The following is a 21,159-nucleotide window of genomic DNA, read 5'->3' as shown; positions in this document are numbered from 1 at the left end:
CGGATTGAAGTGCCTGGTACATTGCCCCCCCTTGGTCTAGGGGATAGGCTCTAGAGGCTATTTGGTTTAAAGAGGTATCTTAGGACCACCATGCTATGTTATATATGTACATTCGTGAGGTTGCATTCTTCTCTTTATCTGTATTTTTAAGAATTGTCATTCAGTTCCTATCTACAAGCCATCAGACTGCTGAACAATTGAACTGGACTGACCACCTGCTCTGATTCTCCACACCTTAGCACACATGCACTGACTCATGCACACGCCCACACAGACACACACACACACACACATATACATTCATGCATTCACAAATCACCAGATAGGGTTGGGCGGTATCGAGATTTTCATGTCGTCACACCATTTCTCTCATTCTGGGATTTATGGTATTACCGGCTAAGTACACAAGTGGGCGCCAGAAAACCGCTAAAACAGCCATTGTGCATCTATTACCAGAATGCTAACATAATTAGCACAAAAAAATGTGCATTTCCGAAGAGCCTGCTGCTACATATGCTAAAGAGTGCAAAAGAACATAAACTAATTGCAAAGACTGGCTATGCAGCTCATAAAGTTATATATACAGTACATCAGTAGGAGCTACCGAATGCCATTTTTGGTGAGTTTGGACATTTTACAAGCGAATATGAAAATGTGCAAATTAACAAAGTTTTGAGGCATGTTTGTGTTGTGGAAATTACCACCAGGGACTCAAAGTCAAATTTAAGAGGTTCTGGAGAGGTTCCAACAAACCTAATGCACCATAGTACACGTCGGTCTGGAGCTCTTCCGGGGCAGTCCCGTTAGTTCTGTTATATACTGCTTACATATACAAGTTATATTTGCATGATTTACATTATTCATGGATCATAATGAATTCATAATTACCGTTTGGCTCCTGCATGTGACTGGCACCGTCTCCTATCTTAACTTATAGACCATATTCTGGGCGTTCTGCCAAAAAGTCTGAGGAGGGGGCTATGACCGTCTCTCTGTCATATCTCTACCCAGCACCTACAGGAACCAATGATTGTATGAGACAAGATGTACAATTCAAGGCTTTCTCTTCAGACAACAAAACTTCCGTCAGTTTTTTTTATATTTTAACCCCTTTTTCTCCCAAATGTTTGATCTTGTTTCATTGCCGTAACTCCCCAACGGGCTCGGGAGGTGAAGGTCAAGTCATGCGTTCTCCGAAACATGACCTGCTTCTTAACACCCGCTAACTTAACCCGGAAGCCAGCCGCACCAATGTGTCGGAGGAAATACCGTTCACCTGACAACCGAGATCAGCCTGCAGGCACCCGGCCTGCCACAAGGAGTCACTAGAGCGCGATGAGCCAAGTAAAGCACCCCGGCCAAACGCTCCCTTAACCCGGACGACGCTGGGCCAATTGTGCGCATGGGGATCCCGATCATGGCCGGTTGTGATACATCCCGGGATCGAACGTAGGTCTGTAGTGACCCCTCTAGCACTGCGATGCAGTGCCTTAGACCTCTGCGCCACTCGGGAGGCCCCACACTTGCTTGTATGAAGGAAGAACAGTACTGGCTTTGGAGCTGCATGTATCCACTGTGTCTGTGTGGAGACTGGAGTCGCTAGGGCAACGGGCCTGCCTGCTCTGCTCGGGGGAGACACGGCAGAAAGCTAACACAATAAGATGTCCCGCCACTTTATTCATTCAGCCACTTACTTTTTTGTAAATGCAGATTTAAAATGCTTCTTATTGTCATCTCTGCTAGAGGGACGCATTTTTTTGTGGTTCAGTTGCACTTCTCCACTCAGAATGGCTGATTGTGAATTCTTATCTATCTGCAGACAGTGTTATGACTGATGTGTATCTAATTTTCTCTGGTAAAATGCAAGATTAACTTTAAGCAAAACATTTGAAATATGATAGGCATGCGTTGTTCTTTCAAAAAGACCTTGCTTTTCCACCGTAAGCTCATTTACTTGTGTGGCTGCAGGCAGAAAATAGCTTTGCACTTCTGTTGTCATCTGATGAAATTGAAGCGATTTTCTGCCGAATGTGTTGCACTGATGCATTATCTGTGAAGGAAAACTATCGTTGCGCGTCCCTGATCACTCTATTGAAGCAGAAAAACACAGACTTTTCTCGGGGCCACCCATAAGTAAAAATGTATGCATGCATGGCTAAGTCGTTTTGGATACAAGCGACTTCTAAATGACATATATTAATAGAAAACGCGACCCCTGTCAATAGGACCCACCTGCTCCCATTTCCTCCCGTTGTGCTATTTACAAACAAGCACGTGACTGGCTCACCTGTTCAGGGGAACTACGGTAATCTTCATAATGTGACAGGCTCACCTGTTCAGGGGAACTACGGTAATCTTCATAATGTGACAGGCTCACCTGTTCAGGGGAACTACGGTAATCTTCATAATGTGACTGGCTCACCTGTTCAGGGGAACTACAGTAATCTTCATAATGTGACAGGCTCACCTGTTCAGGGGAACTACGGTAATCTTCATAATGTGACAGGCTCACCTGTTCAGGGGAACTACGGTAATCTTCATAATGTGACAGGCTCACCTGTTCAGGGGAACTACGGTAATCTTCATAATGTGACAGGCGAAATGAAGAACTTGATCTGATTGATCTCGTAACGTATTGCACAAGGTGACTGCAGGTACTTAAAAAGTAGCTGCAAATATTAAAATGTATAGAAAGACTTCAAAGAATTTGTTTCAACGGTATTGATGGTATTGAAAAAACATCCCGTGGCTATTTTCAAATACCCTAGTATACGGTATATACGGTATACCACCCAAGCCTACTACCAGACTCTTGCTCTGCTCAATTTAGTCACTTGCCCCCATCCCCATTTCCCAAAACACGTGTAAATATTGGACTATAAATTGTTCCTGTATTATGCTTATGCTGAAATGTATTGATCTATTCTACTGCCATTTATTTTATGTTCGTATTCACATTTTCTTATTTCTTATTGTTGCATTGTCGAGAAGGAACCTGCAAGTAAGCATTTCATTGGTCGATGTATACCATGGGTATCCTGTACATACGACTAATACAACTTTAAACTAAACTTGAGTGAGAAAATTACTCCCCACCCTAGTTAACCACTGACAAAGAACCATAAAAGACCCACCCAAACAAGACTGGGGCCATCGGTTATATACTTTGCTTCGGCTTGTAATTCACTTCTGAGGGGTGTGTGCGCATGGGCTGGCATTGGAATCTTTATACGAACGGTAGGGACAGACAGTCATAGTGAAGTAGACATTACAGTGGCTCAACAAGCTCCAAGCCCAAGGTAGCTCTTGAGATTGATTGTTTGTGGTCTAGCTTGTGGTGTAGCTCAAAGGGTATCGCTTCTCCGCTTTTTGTACTGTGTAAGGAGGCCCAGTCCCAATCAACTACCTCAGGCACAAGTCACTGGAAATTGGGAAATGCGGTGTAAAAAGAAGAGGGCAGGAGAGGTCAAAGAAAATGGAGTGAAAACGACAGTCCCAAAATGTTGGCCACACCTTAATCTTGAGTCCAAAATACACACACTTTCCCTATCCAACCTTTCCCTCTCTCTGGTCTCTCTCTCTCTGGTCTCTCCCGCTCTCTCTCTGGTCTCTCCCGCTCTCTCTCTGGTCTCTCTGGCTAGTCTCTGGTCTCTCTGGCTGGTCTCTCTCTCTCTGGTCTCTCTCTCTCTGGTCTCTGCCTGTCTCTCTCTGGTCGTCTCTCTCCCTAGTCTCTCTCTCTCTCATTTGACATTTTAGTAATTTAGCAGATGCTCTTATCCAGAGTGCAGTCAACTCAAAAAGTGAACCAAACTCCAATTACAATGAAATGTTTTCCTCATTGAAAAGCATTGAAGAGAATTGGAATTTTAGTGTACTTCCTGAATTGAAATGGAATTCAAATCAACATGTATTTGTCACATGCGCTGAGTACGACAGGTGTAGGTAGACCTTACAGTGAAATGCTTACTTACAAGCCCTTAACCAGCAATGCTGTTTTAAGAAAATACCCCCCAATATAGTAAGAGGTAAGAATAACAAGTAATTAAAGAACAGCAGTAAATAACAATAGTGGGGCTATATGCAGGGGCTACTGGTACAGAGTCAATGTGCGGGGGCACCGGTGCTGAGGTAATATGTACATGTAATTGCCCTCAATCCTGGTAAGCTCATACATTTTTGTCCTTTTTTTGTACTCTCTCGCCGTCTACCTCTCATCCTCCCTCTCCCTCTTTCTGCTCTGGGCCCAGCTGTGAGTTGAAGAGTGTCTGACTGGCATGACCCACAGCATTCATGTCCTTCCAGCAGTACCCCTCCCTTGAGCTGCCGGGAAACCGGAGGAGAAGGGAGAGAAGGAGGGAGGGAGAGAGGGGAGGAGCGCTGAGACATGCTGACATCAACACCCTCACGCTCTGACGCTAGAGTTGCCATAGTACCCTCCCACCCACCTCCAGTTTTTCTAAAGACCCTAGAACGTTTCTCAACCTTCCCAGAAACAGCCACCCAACGTTTAGTCTAGACTCACACTCCAGTCTGTTTGTTTATCTTTGTAATAATCTCTCTGCGTTATTGAAATCCCCTGGAATGAGACTCACTGAACCATCCAGTGGTGTCACACATACTCTCCCACAGATGTGTCTCTCATCATAATACGCGCACAATTGATTCTGTTTTTGGACAGATGCCCTCTGATCCTGAAGAGATGAGGATGGAATAGGACATGAATCATAATGTCTATTTATTAAAACCCCAGAGGTTCTGATCCTGAAGAGATGAGGATGGAATAGGACATGAATCATAATGTCTATTTATTAAAACCCCAGAGGTTCTGATCCTGAAGAGATGAGGATGGAATAGGACATGAATCATATTGTCTATTTATTAAAACCCCAGAGGTTCTGAAAACACCAGGACACTGTCTGTATTGTTGGAACGGCCTGACGGACTGTTTGGGTGGAACGGTAATATAGCGCAAACAGATTGTTTCCTTGTCTGCCATTGTGTTTCTTCTCTACCATATATGACGTTACTGAGTGTGGATGGAAACCAAACCACAATGGCAAAATCACACTCCCTAGTGATGTTCTCCATTTTGGACTTATATTTTCCCACGTCCCGTCTGAAACCTGTTAGGTCTACAGTAGCCTATATAGTGTTACGTAGATTCGCATTCAGCAATTTTTCTTTTTGTTGCTGTCAACTCCTAACCAGCAGAGATCACAGCCATAGATGGAACACTCCCAACTGGTAGTTCATTGTTTACATTCCCCCAGATCACATTGTACACGTGCACTTTAAGTGGGCAGCTCACTGTGTTGGCCCAGGGTATGTAGTGGAAAGGAGGCCTATCTGTACTTCTCATACAAAGACCCCCAATTGACGTGTGAACAATGGAGCGGGCAGTGCACACAGCAGCATTCTGCCCTGTAGGATGGCACAATGGCTCCTTCTCTAGTGCCAGGGGAGGTGCCACCAGCCAACCTGCCAAGCTTAGCAGCCTGCCCACCACTTCCATAGGCCCTCGGGCATGGGCAACCATGCCAGCCTGGGCACACGATGCCAACCTGGGCACACGAACACGGCGTCTCTGTGTCAGCCATGCCCAGTGGCGCGTGGCATGACGACATGAGAGGGCTCACACATGACTGGCTGCAGGAGAATGAGCCAGTCACCACCTGTGTTGACCTGTCAGAGAATTAGCCGTGGTTGTTTGGGTAGTGTACTGTAGTGTACTTTAATTAAGCTCTCGGTCTCTTTTCATTTGTTCTCTCAGTTCTCATTTAATATCTAAAGCCATCTTTCTCTTCTGTTTGTCTGTCTGGGCGTTTCAGCTGAAACGCTGGTTCGATTACAGTCAGCTCTGTGTGTTTTGGCCAGTTCTTCAACAACCATTGTGTGTATGTTGTGGCTTACCTCAATTGCTCTGTCAATGTTTGTATGTTGCTCCGTTCAGTGTTCATCATTTAAGCATGTCCAATGCACAACACATCATGACTATCAATAGGCCTATATCTAACAACACAAGATTGCTTGCTTTATCTGAATAAAACCCCATTCGGGTTTTCGATCAGCAGACCGAACTTACCTCAATTACGAGATGGCTAAAGGTTGCAGACCATGTTTTCTCCATTAGGAGGGACAAAGGTTGTGGACCATTGCTAAATCTTTTAACCATACCACAAGGTTATACTCTTAGACTATCGATACCGACAGAATGAGAACAAGTCTTTGATATTAATTACTAGTCTGTATTAACTATATTAATTACTAGTCTGCAGCTAGAAATTCGGTATCATTGAACGCGAAGAACGACAACCGCCGAAACATCCATTCTATAACGAACAATCCTGAACAATCCCCTCTATAACCACAACCGGGAGAGAGACGGACAGATCTACAAAAGACACAAACTTTTCACCAGCGATCAAGACGACACACTGAGCGTAAATATATATATTGATTGCAATTGTTCCCGAATGAGTGAGCGTTCATGTGTAAAGGATTAGCATTTCAATTGTTAGAATTATCACTCTGTAGTGACTTCTTAGTCGACCCCCATTTCCCCTTTTGTCTAACATGCCGCCATGGTGGTTTAGCCCACTAGAGCACATCCTCCTATCATTACATTTACCTTTGTTTGTTTGTTTGTTTATGCATTTCTGTGAATTACTTAGTTAGTAATAAATAAATGATTTAAGACAATTGATGTATGGATGACTCATAGTGAAGACTGGGTTCGTGCAGATAACCAACCATTTACGATGTTTGGAATGAGACTAACGTGAGGTACAGTAAATAATTCATTAATTTGAAGACTAATTGATCAGATAAAATATCTGAAAAGTTATTTTAGGAAATGATAACTTTGTAATCTGAATATTTTTCCTTGGTGCCCCGACTTCTTAGTTAATTAGTTACGTGATTAATCAGTTGATCGCGTAATAACTAATTACAGAGAATCTTTGATAAAAACTACAAGTCTTCAGTTAATGATGGTAAAGACACGACAATCAGAAGCCAAGGTTTCTTTCCAGGGACTCTGTGCAAGGGCAGTGCTGTAGCAAAGGTCTTAAGATCGTAATTACGATAACCGGGTCTTTGAAATACTGTAAAATAGGATATTTTCTTAGTAACTTACCTGGCTATATCACATAAGTACATCAATATAGAGGTACACAGTCAGGAAAAGCAGTGATCCTGAAGCTGTATTCCACTGTAGGCCTCTGGAACCCAGGGCTGCCAAGGAGGAACCCAGAGGCCAGAGCAGAGGTAGGCTTGGCCCGGGGTGCAGCTGAGAAGAAAGGCTCTATTCTTCTGAGTAGGGGGAAAAGACCCTGGTCCAGCAGAGGAAGGAAGTGAGACAGGCAGGCAGGCTGCCGGAGGGCAGAGAAAAAGAGAGCGAGAGAGAGAGAGTGAGAAGGCCAAGATCAGCCCCAGTCAGCTCCTCTCTCTACATTCTACACAGCTGTAGGATCAGTGTCTTCAACTGCATAATTTTTTGTAGCCATTGGAGTTGGACCTACCAAGACCATGTTCCTGGTAGCATCCATGCCTGCATACATGCATCCCTCTAGGCTGCAGATCAGTATAGACAGCTATCATTGTCTGACGCATTGTTGTGTTGAAGGGAGGGTTGAGATATAGAGAGGGATGCTTCATTCTATAGTGATGGAGGACCTCTTTGTTTAGATAGGACGGCAGGTAGCCAAGCGGTTAGAGCAGGGGTGGGTAAACTTTTTTGGCTCGAGGGCCACATCGGGATTTTGAAATCCAACGGAGGGCCGCATTTTTTGGGTGACCAATTGTTTAATAAAATCAATTGGCGGGGGCCTCCGGAGTGGCACAGCTGTCTTGTCCCATCGCGCTCTAGCGACTCCTGTGGCAGGCCGGGCGCATGCATGCTGACACTGTCGCCAGGTGTACGGTATTTCCTCCGACACGTTGGTGCGGCTGGCTTCCGGGTTAGGCGGGCATTGTGTCAAGAAGCAGTGCGGCTTGGCTGGGTCGTGTTTCGTGGGACGCACGGCTCTCGACCTACGCCTCTCCCCGAGTCCGTACGGGAGTTGCAGCGATGAGACAAGACTGTACATACGGATTGAAGTGTCCGGCGGACTGTACTTTGCACCCCCCCCCCCCCCCCAACCAAAAGGGCAGACAAGGTGAAATATCTGACGTGCCCTTGAACATGGCTGGCCCTGTAAAACAACACATTTCACTGCACCTATCTGGTGTATGTGACAATAAAATTTTTTTTTTATAGTCTTACATAGAGAGCAGGACACGAATGTAATGTTTCTCAGCGCTAGATGCTGTTACCTCTGCACAGAGTCAGTGGATTACTGTCGATGTTGGGATGATAAGGTTGGTGATAGAACATCATAAAGGCTAATCAAGCGTCATGATGAGAGCGAGAGCAGATTGCTTGGTTGTCCAAACATGACCTCGTATAGTCTTGAGCTTTTTTGTTGTTGTGGGTATGCTAAAATGTTAGATTTGACTGGAATACCTGTACTTCTGACCAGCATTTGTGGATATGTTTTATCCACAAATGTTTTAAATATATGCCTTTTTGAAAATGTATACATTCTACTCCAAAAACGGTCCTTTTCCTCTAATAATCTTATGAATCAGCAATGTAGCATCACACGTTCAAATCAAATGTTTATTTGTCACATGCACCGAATACCACAGGTGTAGTAGACCTTACAGTGAAATGCTTACTTACAAGCCCTTAACCAACAATGCATTTTTATTTTAAATACCTACAAAAAAATATAATAAAATTAACAACTAATTAAAGAGCAGCAGTAAAATAACAATAGCGAGGCTATTTACTGAGGGGGTACCGGTACGTTGTCAGGTGACATGGGGAGGAGTTGACCATGCTCGTTGTCTCATGTGGCTGCAGGTTTGAGAAGGGTCGTATCTACACCTACATCGGCGAGGTGGTGGTGTCGGTTAACCCTTACCGTGCCATGAACATCTACGGTCGAGACACCATCGAGCAGTACAAGGGCCGGGAGCTGTACGAGCGACCGCCACATCTCTTCGCCATCGCAGACGCAGCCTACAAAGCCATGAAGAGGAGGAACAAGGACACCTGTATTGTCATCTCAGGTAACGGGGGAAGCCCTCTGAAACGGCCAACCAAATCAGTTTTGATTGATGAATTCGTATCTGTCTAGTGAATTAATTGCAGCATAGAAATACCCAACATTATAGGATATTATAAGGGCTCATAAATGCGTATAAGAAGTAATACACGTACATAACACTGGTTCAGGTCAAATTGCGTCTTCCTTGATGCCAACTTTAGTTTTCGTTTGAAAACGTACCTTTTTAAAGTGTAAAATATTTTCTCAAAATATTGAAGTCATGTCTGACTTTTGCTCTAAAGTTTTCTGTCTGGAGTAATGTGAGTTTGTCATTTCAGTGGAAAGCCTTTTGGGGAACTCAATATGACCCTATATAGTTGAAAATAGCAGGACCAATTCTTCACCTTATTTCTAAGAAAACATTGAAAGTGGCCACAAGCTGTGACAGCGTGGTGAATCTATTTGGTTGACAGAGTGCCACTTAGTGGTGAAGAGAGGAATATTCTGTATGAAAAGGCATCAATCCCAAAACTCACCCTGAAGAAGCCTGTGTTAATATAGATGACATTTTAGACCTTCTCATTGGATTCCCTGGCACTTTCTAACACATTTTTGTGTTTCTTTTTTTCATTGCAGGGGAGAGTGGCGCCGGGAAGACTGAAGCCAGCAAATATATAATGCAATACATTGCTGCTATCACAAACCCCGGGCAAAGAGCGGAGGTGGAAAGGTGAGACGTTCTGCCGTTCTTCTGTGAGAGGTTTCCATTTGAACATTCTCAGAATGTCCATACTAAATGACCTGGGAATGCAGAAGTAATCAGAAATTGTTTGCATTCCCAGGAGTACAGTATGATAAATGAAAGTTTGAGATAGTTGTCACCATTTCACCTGTGGTATGCACTGGGAGGGTTTCTGCTAGATGGAGCAGAAATGCCTCTCTATCGCAGTAGAGAATGTGATGATTTGGGACACAGTCTTGAGTAAAAGTGCGTTGCTTGCCATGCAAGATTAATATTGGTTGAAGGTAGGCTTGGGTGATATACCGTCACACCATATACGGTGTTATTTCTAAATGTTCAATATTGTATACAAAATACCGCCTCACGGAGGTGCATACTACAGCACTGCTTATAACCAGGGTTGGGCAGGTTACTTTCTAAATGTAATCTGTTACAGTACCTGTCCAAAATTGTAATCAATAATCTGTCACACTCCAGTTCAATTGAAGGTCATGAGGCATTTCTAAGTTATATTCCTCAAGAATCAATGGCTATACAGTGAAGACATCAAAACTATGAAATTACACACATGGAATCATGTAGTAACCAAAAAAGTGTGAAACAAGTCAAGATATATTTTAGATTTTTGATTCTTCAAAGCAGCCACCCTTTGCCTTGATGACAGCTTTGCACACTCTTGACATTCTCTCAGCCAGCTTAATGAGGAATGCTTTTCCAACAGTTTTGAAGGAGTTCCCACATATGCTGAGCACTTGTTGACTGCTTTTCCTTCACTCTGCGGTCCAACTCATCCCAAACTATCTCATTTGGGTTGAGGTCGGGTGATTGTGGAGGCCAGGTCATCTGATGCAGCACTCCATCACTCCTTGGTCAATTAGCTCTTACACAGCCTGGAGGTGTGTTTTGGGTCATTGTCCTGTTGAAAACAAATGATAGTCCCACTAAGCACAAACCAGATGGGATAGCGTATTGCTGCAGAGTGCTGTGGTAGCCATGCTGGTTTAGTGTGCCGTGCATTCTAAATAAATCACAGACAGTGTCACCAGCAAAGCACCATCACACCTCCTCCTCCATGCTTCAGGGTGGGAACCACACATGCGGAGATCATCCATTCACCTACTCTGCGTCTCACAAAGACACGGCGGTTGGAACCTAAAATCCAAAATTTGGACTCATCAGACCAAAGGACAGATTTCCACCGATCTAATGTTCATTGCTCGTGTTTCTTGGCCCAAGCAAGTCTCTTGTTCTTATTTGTGTCCTTTAATAGTGGTTTCTTTACAGAAATTAGACCATGAAGGCCTGATTCACGCAGTCTCCTCTGAACAGTTGATGTTGACGTGTCTGTTACTTGAACTCTGTGAAGCATTTATTTGGGCTGCAATCTGAGGTGCTAATGAACTTATCCTCTGCAGCAGAGATAACTTTGGGTGTTCGTTTCCTGTGGCGGTCCTCATGAGAGCCAGTTTCATCTCAAATGTAAAATATATTTTGATTTGTTTAACACTTTTTTGGTTACTACATGATTCCATATGTGTTATTTCATAGTTTTGATGTCTTCACTATTATTCAACAATTAATAAAATAGTCAAAATAAAGAAAAACCCAGGAATGAGTAGGTGTATCCAAACCTTTGACTGGTACTGTATACCAAGTCTTTTTTGATATTCTCAGAGGACCGTTATTTGCATGTTTTAACCACTCCTATATAAATGGTAGATTACCAGACACATTTGTTGTTATTCATCCTAACATCGTTACCCTCTAGCAACAGATACAGGGATACAGGGATACATACACACATACTCACACTCATACACCCTAAACCCCTTTCTACCACAAACAAACATAAGCTCAGATGCTCAAGTCTTTCCATCCCTGAGCCCAATTCAAGAAAGGACTTGATTTACAAATTCATATACAGTTGCAGCTGTTTGAGAACGCATGCAATATTGAGCTAAGGCTGGCAAAAATGGGGAGATTTGATGAACCATTTTCAAGTCCTGGGTGATGGAGATCAGATACACCCCCTTCCCCTGAAACACACACATGCTGGTCCCCCGTTGTGACCATTTTCCCAAGCATCTCTGTTCCGTCAGACTTTGGGGCCACAATAATATACCCCCTCTCTGATTGTCCGAGGGTGACCCCCTCCCAATGGGTTACTGCATCTAGTGTTTCCAGCACTGCCATGACCTGGGTGGAGGCACCCCACCGGAATCCCCACCGGCTAGGTACAAGGTCGTCAAGGTTCTCATTAGCAGCTTTGGAATTTTCTTGTATGTTATGCTATCCCTTCAGGGGGCTTTGGCTTTGTAGGACCAACCCTGCCAGGCAGGCTCAGAATCTTGAGGGGAAAGTGCTGCTTTTTTAGTTCTCTTTAGTTTATGGGTCGCTCTGGTGGGTGTCTAGGGTATGAGATTGGGGAACGTTCAATTATGATAGGACAATAAATAAATAAACTAGATTTATCATTTATTTTAAAATGTACAGTGGGGCAAAAAAGTATTTAGTCAGCCACCAATTGTGCAAGTTCTCCCACTTAAAAAGATGAGAGAGGCCTGTCATTTTCATCATAGGTACACTTCAACTATGACAGACAAAATGAGGGAAAAAAATCCAGAAAATCACATTGTAGGATTTTTAATGAATTTATTTGCAAATTATGGTGGAAAATAAGTATTTGGTCAATAACAAAAGTTTATCTCAATACTTTGTTATATACCCTTAGGTCATTACAACTTGTTTTTCAACCACTCCACAAATTCCTTGTTAACAAACTATAGTTTTGACGAGTCGGTTAGGACATCTACTTTGTGCATGACACAATTACTTTTTCCAACAATTATTTACAGACAGATAATTTCACTTAGAATTCACTGTATCACCATTCCAGTGGGTCAGAAGTTTACATACACTAAGTTTACTGTGCCTTTAAACAGCTTGGAAAATTCCATCAAATGATGCCATGGCTTCAGAAGCTTCTGATAGGCTAATTGACGTCATTTGAGCCTATTGGAGGTGTACTTGTGGATGTATTTCAAGGCCTACCTTCAAAATTTCAAAAGAAATCAGCCAAGACCTCAGAAAAAATATTGTAGACCTCCACAAGTCTGGTTCATACTTGGGAGCAATTTGCAAACGCCTGAAAGTACCACGTTCATCTGTACAAACAATAGTACGCAAGTGTAAACACCATGGGACCACGCAGCCATCACACCGCTCAGGAAGGAGATGCATTCTGTCTCCTAGAGATGAATGTACTTTGGTGCGAAAAGTGCAAATCAATCCCAGAACAACAGCAAAGGACCTTGTGAATATTCTGGAGGAAACAGGTACAAAAGTATCTATATCCACAGTAAAACGAGTCCTATATCGACATAACCTGAAAGGCTGTTCAGCAAGGAAAAGGCCACTGCTCCAAAACTGCCATAAAAAATCCAGACTATGGTTTGCAACTGCACATGGAGAGAAAGATGGAACTTTTTGGAGAAATGTTCTCTGGTCTGATGAAACGAAATAGAACTGTTTGGCCATAATGACCATCGTTTGGAGGAAAAATGGGGAGGCTTGCAAGCTGAAGAACACCATCCCAACCATGAAGCGCAGGGGTGGCAGCATCATGTTATGGGGGTGCTTTGCTGCAGGAGGGACTGGTGGACTTTACAAAATAGATGGCATCATGAGGATGGAAAATGATGTAGATATATTGAAACAACATCTCAAGACATCAGTCAGGAAGTTAAAGCTTGGTCGCAAATGGGTCTTCCAAATAGACAATGACCCCAAGCATACTTCCAAAGTTGTGGCAAAATAGCTTAAGGACAACAAAGTCAAGGTATTGGAGTAGCCATCACAAAGCCCTGACCTCAATCCTATAGAATATGTGTGGGCAGAACTGAAAAAGCGTGTGCGAGCAAGGAGGCCTACAAACCTGACTCAGTTACACCAGCTCTGTCAGGAGAAATGGGCCAAGATTCACCCAAAGGTTTGTGGGAAGCTTGTGGAAGGCTACCTGAAACATTTGACCCAAGTTAAACAATTTAAAGGCAATGCTACCCAATACTAATTGAGTGTATTTAAACTTCTGACCCACTGGGAATGTGATGAAAGAAAAAAAAAGCTGAAATAAATCATTCTCTCTACTATTATTCTGACATTTCACATTCTTAAAATTAAGTGGTGATCCTAACTGACCTAAGACAGGGAATTGTTACTAGGATTAAATGTCAGGAATTGTGAAAAACTGAGTTTAAAAGTATTTGGCTAAGGTGTATGTAAACTTCCGACTTCAACTGTATATATTTTATTACAATCCCTACCATGGCTAGTATTGGGTCTTTCTTACCATTATTCGACTCCTCTATGGGATCGTTGTAATATTTAGAATAGCCATGGATAAGTCTTTGTGTCTCAGAACATTTGGTTATCAATATGCAGTTTATCGACTACGGGAGCTACACTTTTCCCTTATAATCTATTCACCTTGAAGATTGGGTACAGAACTTTGCACCATTCTCCAATTTCTTTCGGGAATTGATCATTCATGCCTATTTTCGTGCCAGCAAGTCTTTCACCCAGGCTTTTAACCAAAGTCGAGGGCCTGCACTCCGTGCCAATATATCCTCCAAACACCAGCTTTCAGGGCTTTATCATTTTATATGGGTTAGAAAAATATTCAAATAATGTTTGACACCAACCATTGTATTAATTTATTCATACTATTTCATCCTTCCACAAAATATAGTCCCGACACAAATCTAAGGTTTGCCAGCCAGCTGGTCTTTTGTTGTATTTTTGTTCTATATCTATGGATGCGACCCATTCGTTCATTCTAAATGTTCCATTGCCATACTGGCTGGCGTTCTTAACCCTTGCTTGCTAGCTGGCCAACTACAGCTAACTTAGTCAAGTCAAATAGTGCAGCCAGAATAACAGCAAATTAGCTACATTTGCGTTTGTTTAACCTGTTTTCTAGTGACATTTATTTGGATACATCCATAACAGTGAGCTAATGATGCATGATTTCGCCTGGCATAGAAAATGTGCTCTCTTGTCAGGACACTATTGTTCAGATGAGCTAGCCAACAACACAGCTAACACAATCACTTCAAACTGAAGCTGGAAAGACAGCTGCATAGCTGCATTTCGTTTAGTTTTACCTGTTTTCTGTTGACATTATTTGTATATATCCTTAAAAATTATGCCAGCTGATTCTTGATTTCGACTGGCTGATAAAAGCTCCCTGCCTGTCTGTCGTGTCCCGACACATTCATTACTATGGGACAGCTGAAGATTGAATTTCAATATGGAAACAATGCTGCAAATGTCAGAGAGGTTTATGCAAATCTCCACTGCTAGTCTAAAATAAATTGGAGATAATGTCTAGATGCTTTTATAATGGATAACAAGTTTATACATTGCCTGGCTGGGCTGATGACAGTGGATTGCGCAGTGAGATGGAACAGAGTAAATAGGCATTTCAACCTCATAGCTTTTAGCTGGTGGTAACTTGTGGAGTAGACACCGGCTGGAATGCGGATTTAGCCAATCAGCATCCAGGATTAGACCCACCCGTTGTATATATCCTTATAGGCCTTATCTTCTAAAGTACACATGCTGTATTATATCTCCTATCAGCAGTAGTGTAGTGCTATTAATGACATCATTATTTCCTGAAAGTTTGTACCGACAGATGTAGCGTATCAAATATCATTGTAGAACAGGCCTATGCATAAAATACATTCTCCAATACATCCTCCAATTTGGGGTGGCAGGTAGCCATTGGGCGAGTAACCGAAAGGTTGGTAGATCAAATCCCCGAGCTGACAAGGTAAACATCTGTCGTTCTGTCCCTGAACAAGGCAGTTAACACACTGTTCCTAGGCCATCATGTAAAATAAGAATTTGTTATTAACTGACTTGCCTAGTTAATAAAGGTTACATTTCTTTTAAATATAAAAAATTGCAATGTCTGCCTATGCCCACACATATTGTCTCAAGGAAATGCAACATTTTTCATACCCTCAAACATTCCTCAATTCAAAATCACTGTCCATCGTGAATTCTTTACGTATTTTCCGGTGAAAAATCCCAAACTGCGTCTGCATGCCAATAATTTGATTGATCTTAATCAGTTTCATGGGAATATGCATTTTGAGCTAATTAGACCAGATGGTGTCAACAAACTATTAGCCTTTTCTTGTATTTTGTTTCAATAAAAGCATATCGCGCTCTGTTGAGATTTGGTGCATGATCATTTTTTGGGGACTCGTCAGCCTAAGCTAACCATCCTAAAATCTCGTTAGGTGTTTTTGGTGTAACATTATAGGCCTACTATTCTATGCTATTATATTTAGTTCTGTTTTGTAAAACTCAAATGAATCATTATGTGATCTTGCGAGACATTGATTTAGCTTTGATCTAACTTTACTAAACGAGCACCATTGTGAGAATTGATAATCTTCTATTTGTAATAATAATACTAGGCCTAAGTGATGAGAAGGACTGTTAGCCGTAGGCAACATATCTTGATGAGTGTTACTTTAAACGATTGGAGCGCCCTTCCTGGTGATGAAAGGACAGCGTCAGGATCGCTCAGTGATATACCAAGTCTTTTTTGATATTCTCAGAGGACCGTTATTAGCATGTTTTAACCACTCCTATATAAATGGTAGATTACCAGACACATTTGTTGTTATTCATCCTAACATCATTACCTTCTAGCAACAGATGTGGGATACATACACACATACACACACTCATACACCCTCAACCCCTTTCTACCACAAACAAACATAAGCTCAGATGCTCAAGTCTTTCCATCCGTGAGCCCAATTCAAGAAAGGACTTGATTTACAAATTCATATACAGTTGCAGCTGTTTGAGAACGCATGCAATATTGAGCTAAGGCTGGCAAAAATGGGGAGATTTGATGAACCATTTTCAAGTCCTGGGTGATGGAGATCAGATACACCCCCTTCCCCTGAAACACACACACGCTGGTCCCCCGTTGTGACCATTTTCCCAAGCATCTCTGTTCCGTCAGACTTTGGGGCCACAATAATATACCCCCTCTCTGATTGTCCGAGGGTGACCCCCTCCCAATGGGTTACTGCATCTAGTGTTTCCAGCACTGCCATGACCTGGGTGGAGGCACCCCACCGGAATCCCCACCGGCTAGGTGCAAGGTCGTCAAGGTTCTCATTAGCAGCTTTGGAATTTTCTTGTATGTTATGCTATCCCTTCAGGGGGCTTTGGCTTTGTAGGACCAACCCTGCCAGGCAGGCTCAGAATCTTGAGGGGAAAGTGCTGCTTTTTTAGTTCTCTTTAGTTTATGGGTCGCTCTGGTGGGTGTCTAGGGTATAGGATTGGGGAACGTTCAATTATGATAGGACAATAAATAAATAAACTAGATTTATCATTTATTTTAAAATGTACAGTGGGGCAAAAAAGTATTTAGTCAGCCACCAATTGTGCAAGTTCTCCCACTTAAAAAGATGAGAGAGGCCTGTCATTTTCATCATAGGTACACTTCAACTATGACAGACAAAATGAGGGAAAAAAATCCAGAAAATCACATTGTAGGATTTTTAATGAATTTATTTGCAAATTATGGTGGAAAATAAGTATTTGGTCAATAACAAAAGTTTATCTCAATACTTTGTTATATACCCTTAGGTCATTACAACTTGTTTTTCAACCACTCCACAAATTCCTTGTTAACAAACTATAGTTTTGACGAATCGGTTAGGACATCTACTTTGTGCATGACACAATTACTTTTTCCAACAATTATTTACAGACAGATAATTTCACTTAGAATTCACTGTATCACCATTCCAGTGGGTCAGAAGTTTACATACACTAAGTTTACTGTGCCCTTAAACAGCTTGGAAAATTCCATCAAATGATGCCATGGCTTCAGAAGCTTCTGATAGGCTAATTGACGTCATTTGAGCCTATTGGAGGTGTACTTGTGGATGTATTTCAAGGCCTACCTTCAAAATTTCAAAAGAAATCAGCCAAGACCTCAGAAAAAATATTGTAGACCTCCACAAGTCTGGTTCATACTTGGGAGCAATTTGCAAACGCCTGAAAGTACCACGTTCATCTGTACAAACAATAGTACGCAAGTGTAAACACCATGGGACCACGCAGCCATCACACCGCTCAGGAAGGAGATGCATTCTGTCTCCTAGAGATGAATGTACTTTGGTGCGAAAAGTGCAAATCAATCCCAGAACAACAGCAAAGGACCTTGTGAATATTCTGGAGGAAACAGGTACAAAAGTATCTATATCCACAGTAAAACGAGTCCTATATCGACATAACCTGAAAGGCTGTTCAGCAAGGAAAAGGCCACTGCTTCAAAACTGCCATAAAAAATCCAGACTATGGTTTGCAACTGCACATGGAGAGAAAGATGGAACTTTTTGGAGAAATGTTCTCTGGTCTGATGAAACGAAATAGAACTGTTTGGCCATAATGACCATCGTTTGGAGGAAAAATGGGGAGGCTTGCAAGCTGAAGAACACCATCCCAACCATGAAGCGCAGGGGTGGCAGCATCATGTTATGGGGGTGCTTTGCTGCAGGAGGGACTGGTGGACTTTACAAAATAGATGGCATCATGAGGATGGAAAATGATGTAGATATATTGAAACAACATCTCAAGACATCAGTCAGGAAGTTAAAGCTTGGTCGCAAATGGGTCTTCCAAATAGACAATGACCCCAAACATACTTCCAAAGTTGTGGCAAAATAGCTTAAGGACAACAAAGTCAAGGTATTGGAGTAGCCATCACAAAGCCCTGACCTCAATCCTATAGAATATGTGTGGGCAGAACTGAAAAAGCGTGTGCGAGCAAGGAGGCCTACAAACCTGACTCAGTTACACCAGCTCTGTCAGGAGAAATGGGCCAAGATTCACCCAAAGGTTTGTGGGAAGCTTGTGGAAGGCTACCTGAAACATTTGACCCAAGTTAAACAATTGAAAGGCAATGCTACCCAATACTAATTGAGTGTATTTAAACTTCTGACCCACTGTGAATGTGATGAAAGAAAAAAAAAGCTGAAATAAATAATTCTCTCTACTATTATTCTGACATTTCACATTCTTAAAATTAAGTGGTGATCCTAACTGACCTAAGACAGGGAATTGTTACTAGGATTAAATGTCAGGAATTGTGAAAAACTGAGTTTAAAAGTATTTGGCTAAGGTGTATGTAAACTTCCGACTTCAACTGTATATATTTTATTACAATCCCTACCATGGCTAGTATTGGGTCTTTCTTACCATTATTCGACTCCTCTATGGGATCGTTGTAATATTTAGAATAGCCATGGATAAGTCTTTGTGTCTCAGAACATTTGGTTATCAATATGCAGTTTATCGACTACAGGAGCTACACTTTTCCCTTATAATCTATTCACCTTGAAGATTGGGTACAGAACTTTGCACCATTCTCCAATTTCTTTCGGGAAATGATCATTCATGCCTAATTTCGTGCCAGCAAGTCTTTCACCCAGGCTTTTAACCAAAGTCGAGGGACTGCAATCCGTGCCAATATATCCTCCAAACACCAGCTTTCAAGGCTTTATCATTTTATATGGGTTAGAAAAATATTCAAATAAAGTTTGACACATTTTCATAAAAAAACATTGTATTAATTTATTCATACTATTTCATCCTTCCACGAAATATAGTCCCGACACAAATCTAAGGTTGCTACACAAGCCAGCTGGTCTTTTGTTGCTAGAGACGCGACCCAGTCACTAAGTATTTTTGTTCTTTATCTATGGATGCAACCCATTCGTTCATTCTAAATGTTCCATTGCCATACAGGCTGGTGTTCTTAACCCTTGCTTGCTAGCTGGCCAACTACGGCTAACTTAGTCAAGTCAAATAGTGCAGCCAGAATAACAGAAAATTAGCTACATTTGCGTTTGTTTAACCTGTTTTCTAGTGACATTTATTTGGATACATCCATAACAGTGAGCTAATGATGCATGATTTCGCCTGGCATAGAAAATGTGCTCTCTTGTCAGGACCCTGTTGTTCAGATGAGCTAGCCAACAACACAGATAACACAATCACTTCAAACTGAAGCTGGAAAGACAGCTGCATAGCTGTATTTCGTTTAGTTTTACCTGTTTTCTGTCGACATTATTTGTATATATCCTTAAAAAATTATGCCAGCTGATTCTTGATTTCGACTGGCTGATAAAAGCTCCTTGCCTGTCTGTCGTGTGCCGACACATTCATTACTATGGGACAGCTGGAGATTGAATTTAAATATGGAAAATGCTGCAAATGTCAGAGAGGTTTATGCAAATCTCCACTGCTAGTCTAAAATAAATTGGAGCTAATGTCTAGATGCTTTTATAATGGATATCAGGTTTATACATTGCCTGGCTGGGCTGATGAGACAGTGGATTGCGCAGTGAGATGGAACAGAGTAAATAGGCATTTCAACCTCATAGCTTTTAGCTGGTGGTAACTTGTGGAGTAGACACCGGCTGGAATGCGGATTTAGCCAATCAGCATCCAGGATTAGACCCACCCGTTGTATATATCCTTATAGGCCTTATCTTCTAAAGTACACATGCTGTATTATATCTCCTATCAGCAGTAGTGTAGTGCTATTAATGACATCATTATTTCCTGAAAGTTTGTACCGACAGATGTAGCGTATCAAATATCATTGTAGAACAGGCCTATGCATAAAATACATTCTCCAATACATCCTCCAATTTGGGGTGGCAGGTAGCCATTGGGCCAGTAACCGAAAGGTTGCTAGATCAAATCAAATCTGTCGTTCTGTCCCTGAACAAGGCAGTTAACACACTGTTCCTAGGCCATCATTGTAAAATAAGAATTTGTTATTAACTGACTTGCCTAGTTAATAAAGGTTACATTTCTTTTAAATGTAAAAAATTGCAATGTCTGCCTATGCCCACACATATTGTCTCAAGGAAATGCAACATTTTTTCATACCCTCAAACATTCCTCAATTCAAAATCACTGTCCATCGTGAATTCTTTACGTTTTTTCCGGTGAAAAAATCCCAAACTGCATCTGCATGCCAATAATTTGATTGATCTTAATCAGTTTCATGGGAATATGCATTTTGAGCTAATTAGACCAGATGGTGTCAACAAACTATTAGCCTTTTCTTGTATTTTGTTTCAATAAAAGCATATCGCGCTCTGTTGAGATTTGGTGCATGATCATTTTTTGGGGACTCGTCAGCCTAAGCTAACCATCCTAAAATCTCGTTAGGTGTTTTTGGTGTAACATTATAGGCCTACTATTCTATGCTAT

At 41.9% G+C, this 21,159-nt stretch overlaps 1 protein-coding gene across 2 annotated transcripts in view; it reads left to right on the top strand.

The window, feature by feature from the left end:
* The window catches only part of myo1d (myosin 1D), a 123,957-nt gene that overhangs the window by 17,797 nt on the left and 85,001 nt on the right, over positions 1-21,159 (top strand). For both annotated transcript variants that reach the window (XR_005036457.1, XM_036946371.1), the window contains exons 2-3: positions 8,906-9,114; positions 9,729-9,822. Coding sequence is in view for 1 of the 2 variants with exons in the window: in XM_036946371.1 (XP_036802266.1) it covers positions 8,906-9,114; positions 9,729-9,822 (303 nt within the window). In the remaining variant the exon portion in view is untranslated. The remainder of the gene's footprint in view (positions 1-8,905; positions 9,115-9,728; positions 9,823-21,159) is intronic.

The sequence above is a fragment of the Oncorhynchus mykiss genome, chromosome 16 (genome assembly GCF_013265735.2).
Source record: "Oncorhynchus mykiss isolate Arlee chromosome 16, USDA_OmykA_1.1, whole genome shotgun sequence".
Classification (NCBI taxonomy): Eukaryota; Metazoa; Chordata; class Actinopteri; order Salmoniformes; family Salmonidae; genus Oncorhynchus; species Oncorhynchus mykiss.
The sequence above is the reverse complement of the archived record's forward strand: the minus strand, read 5'-3'. Positions and strand labels throughout refer to the sequence as shown.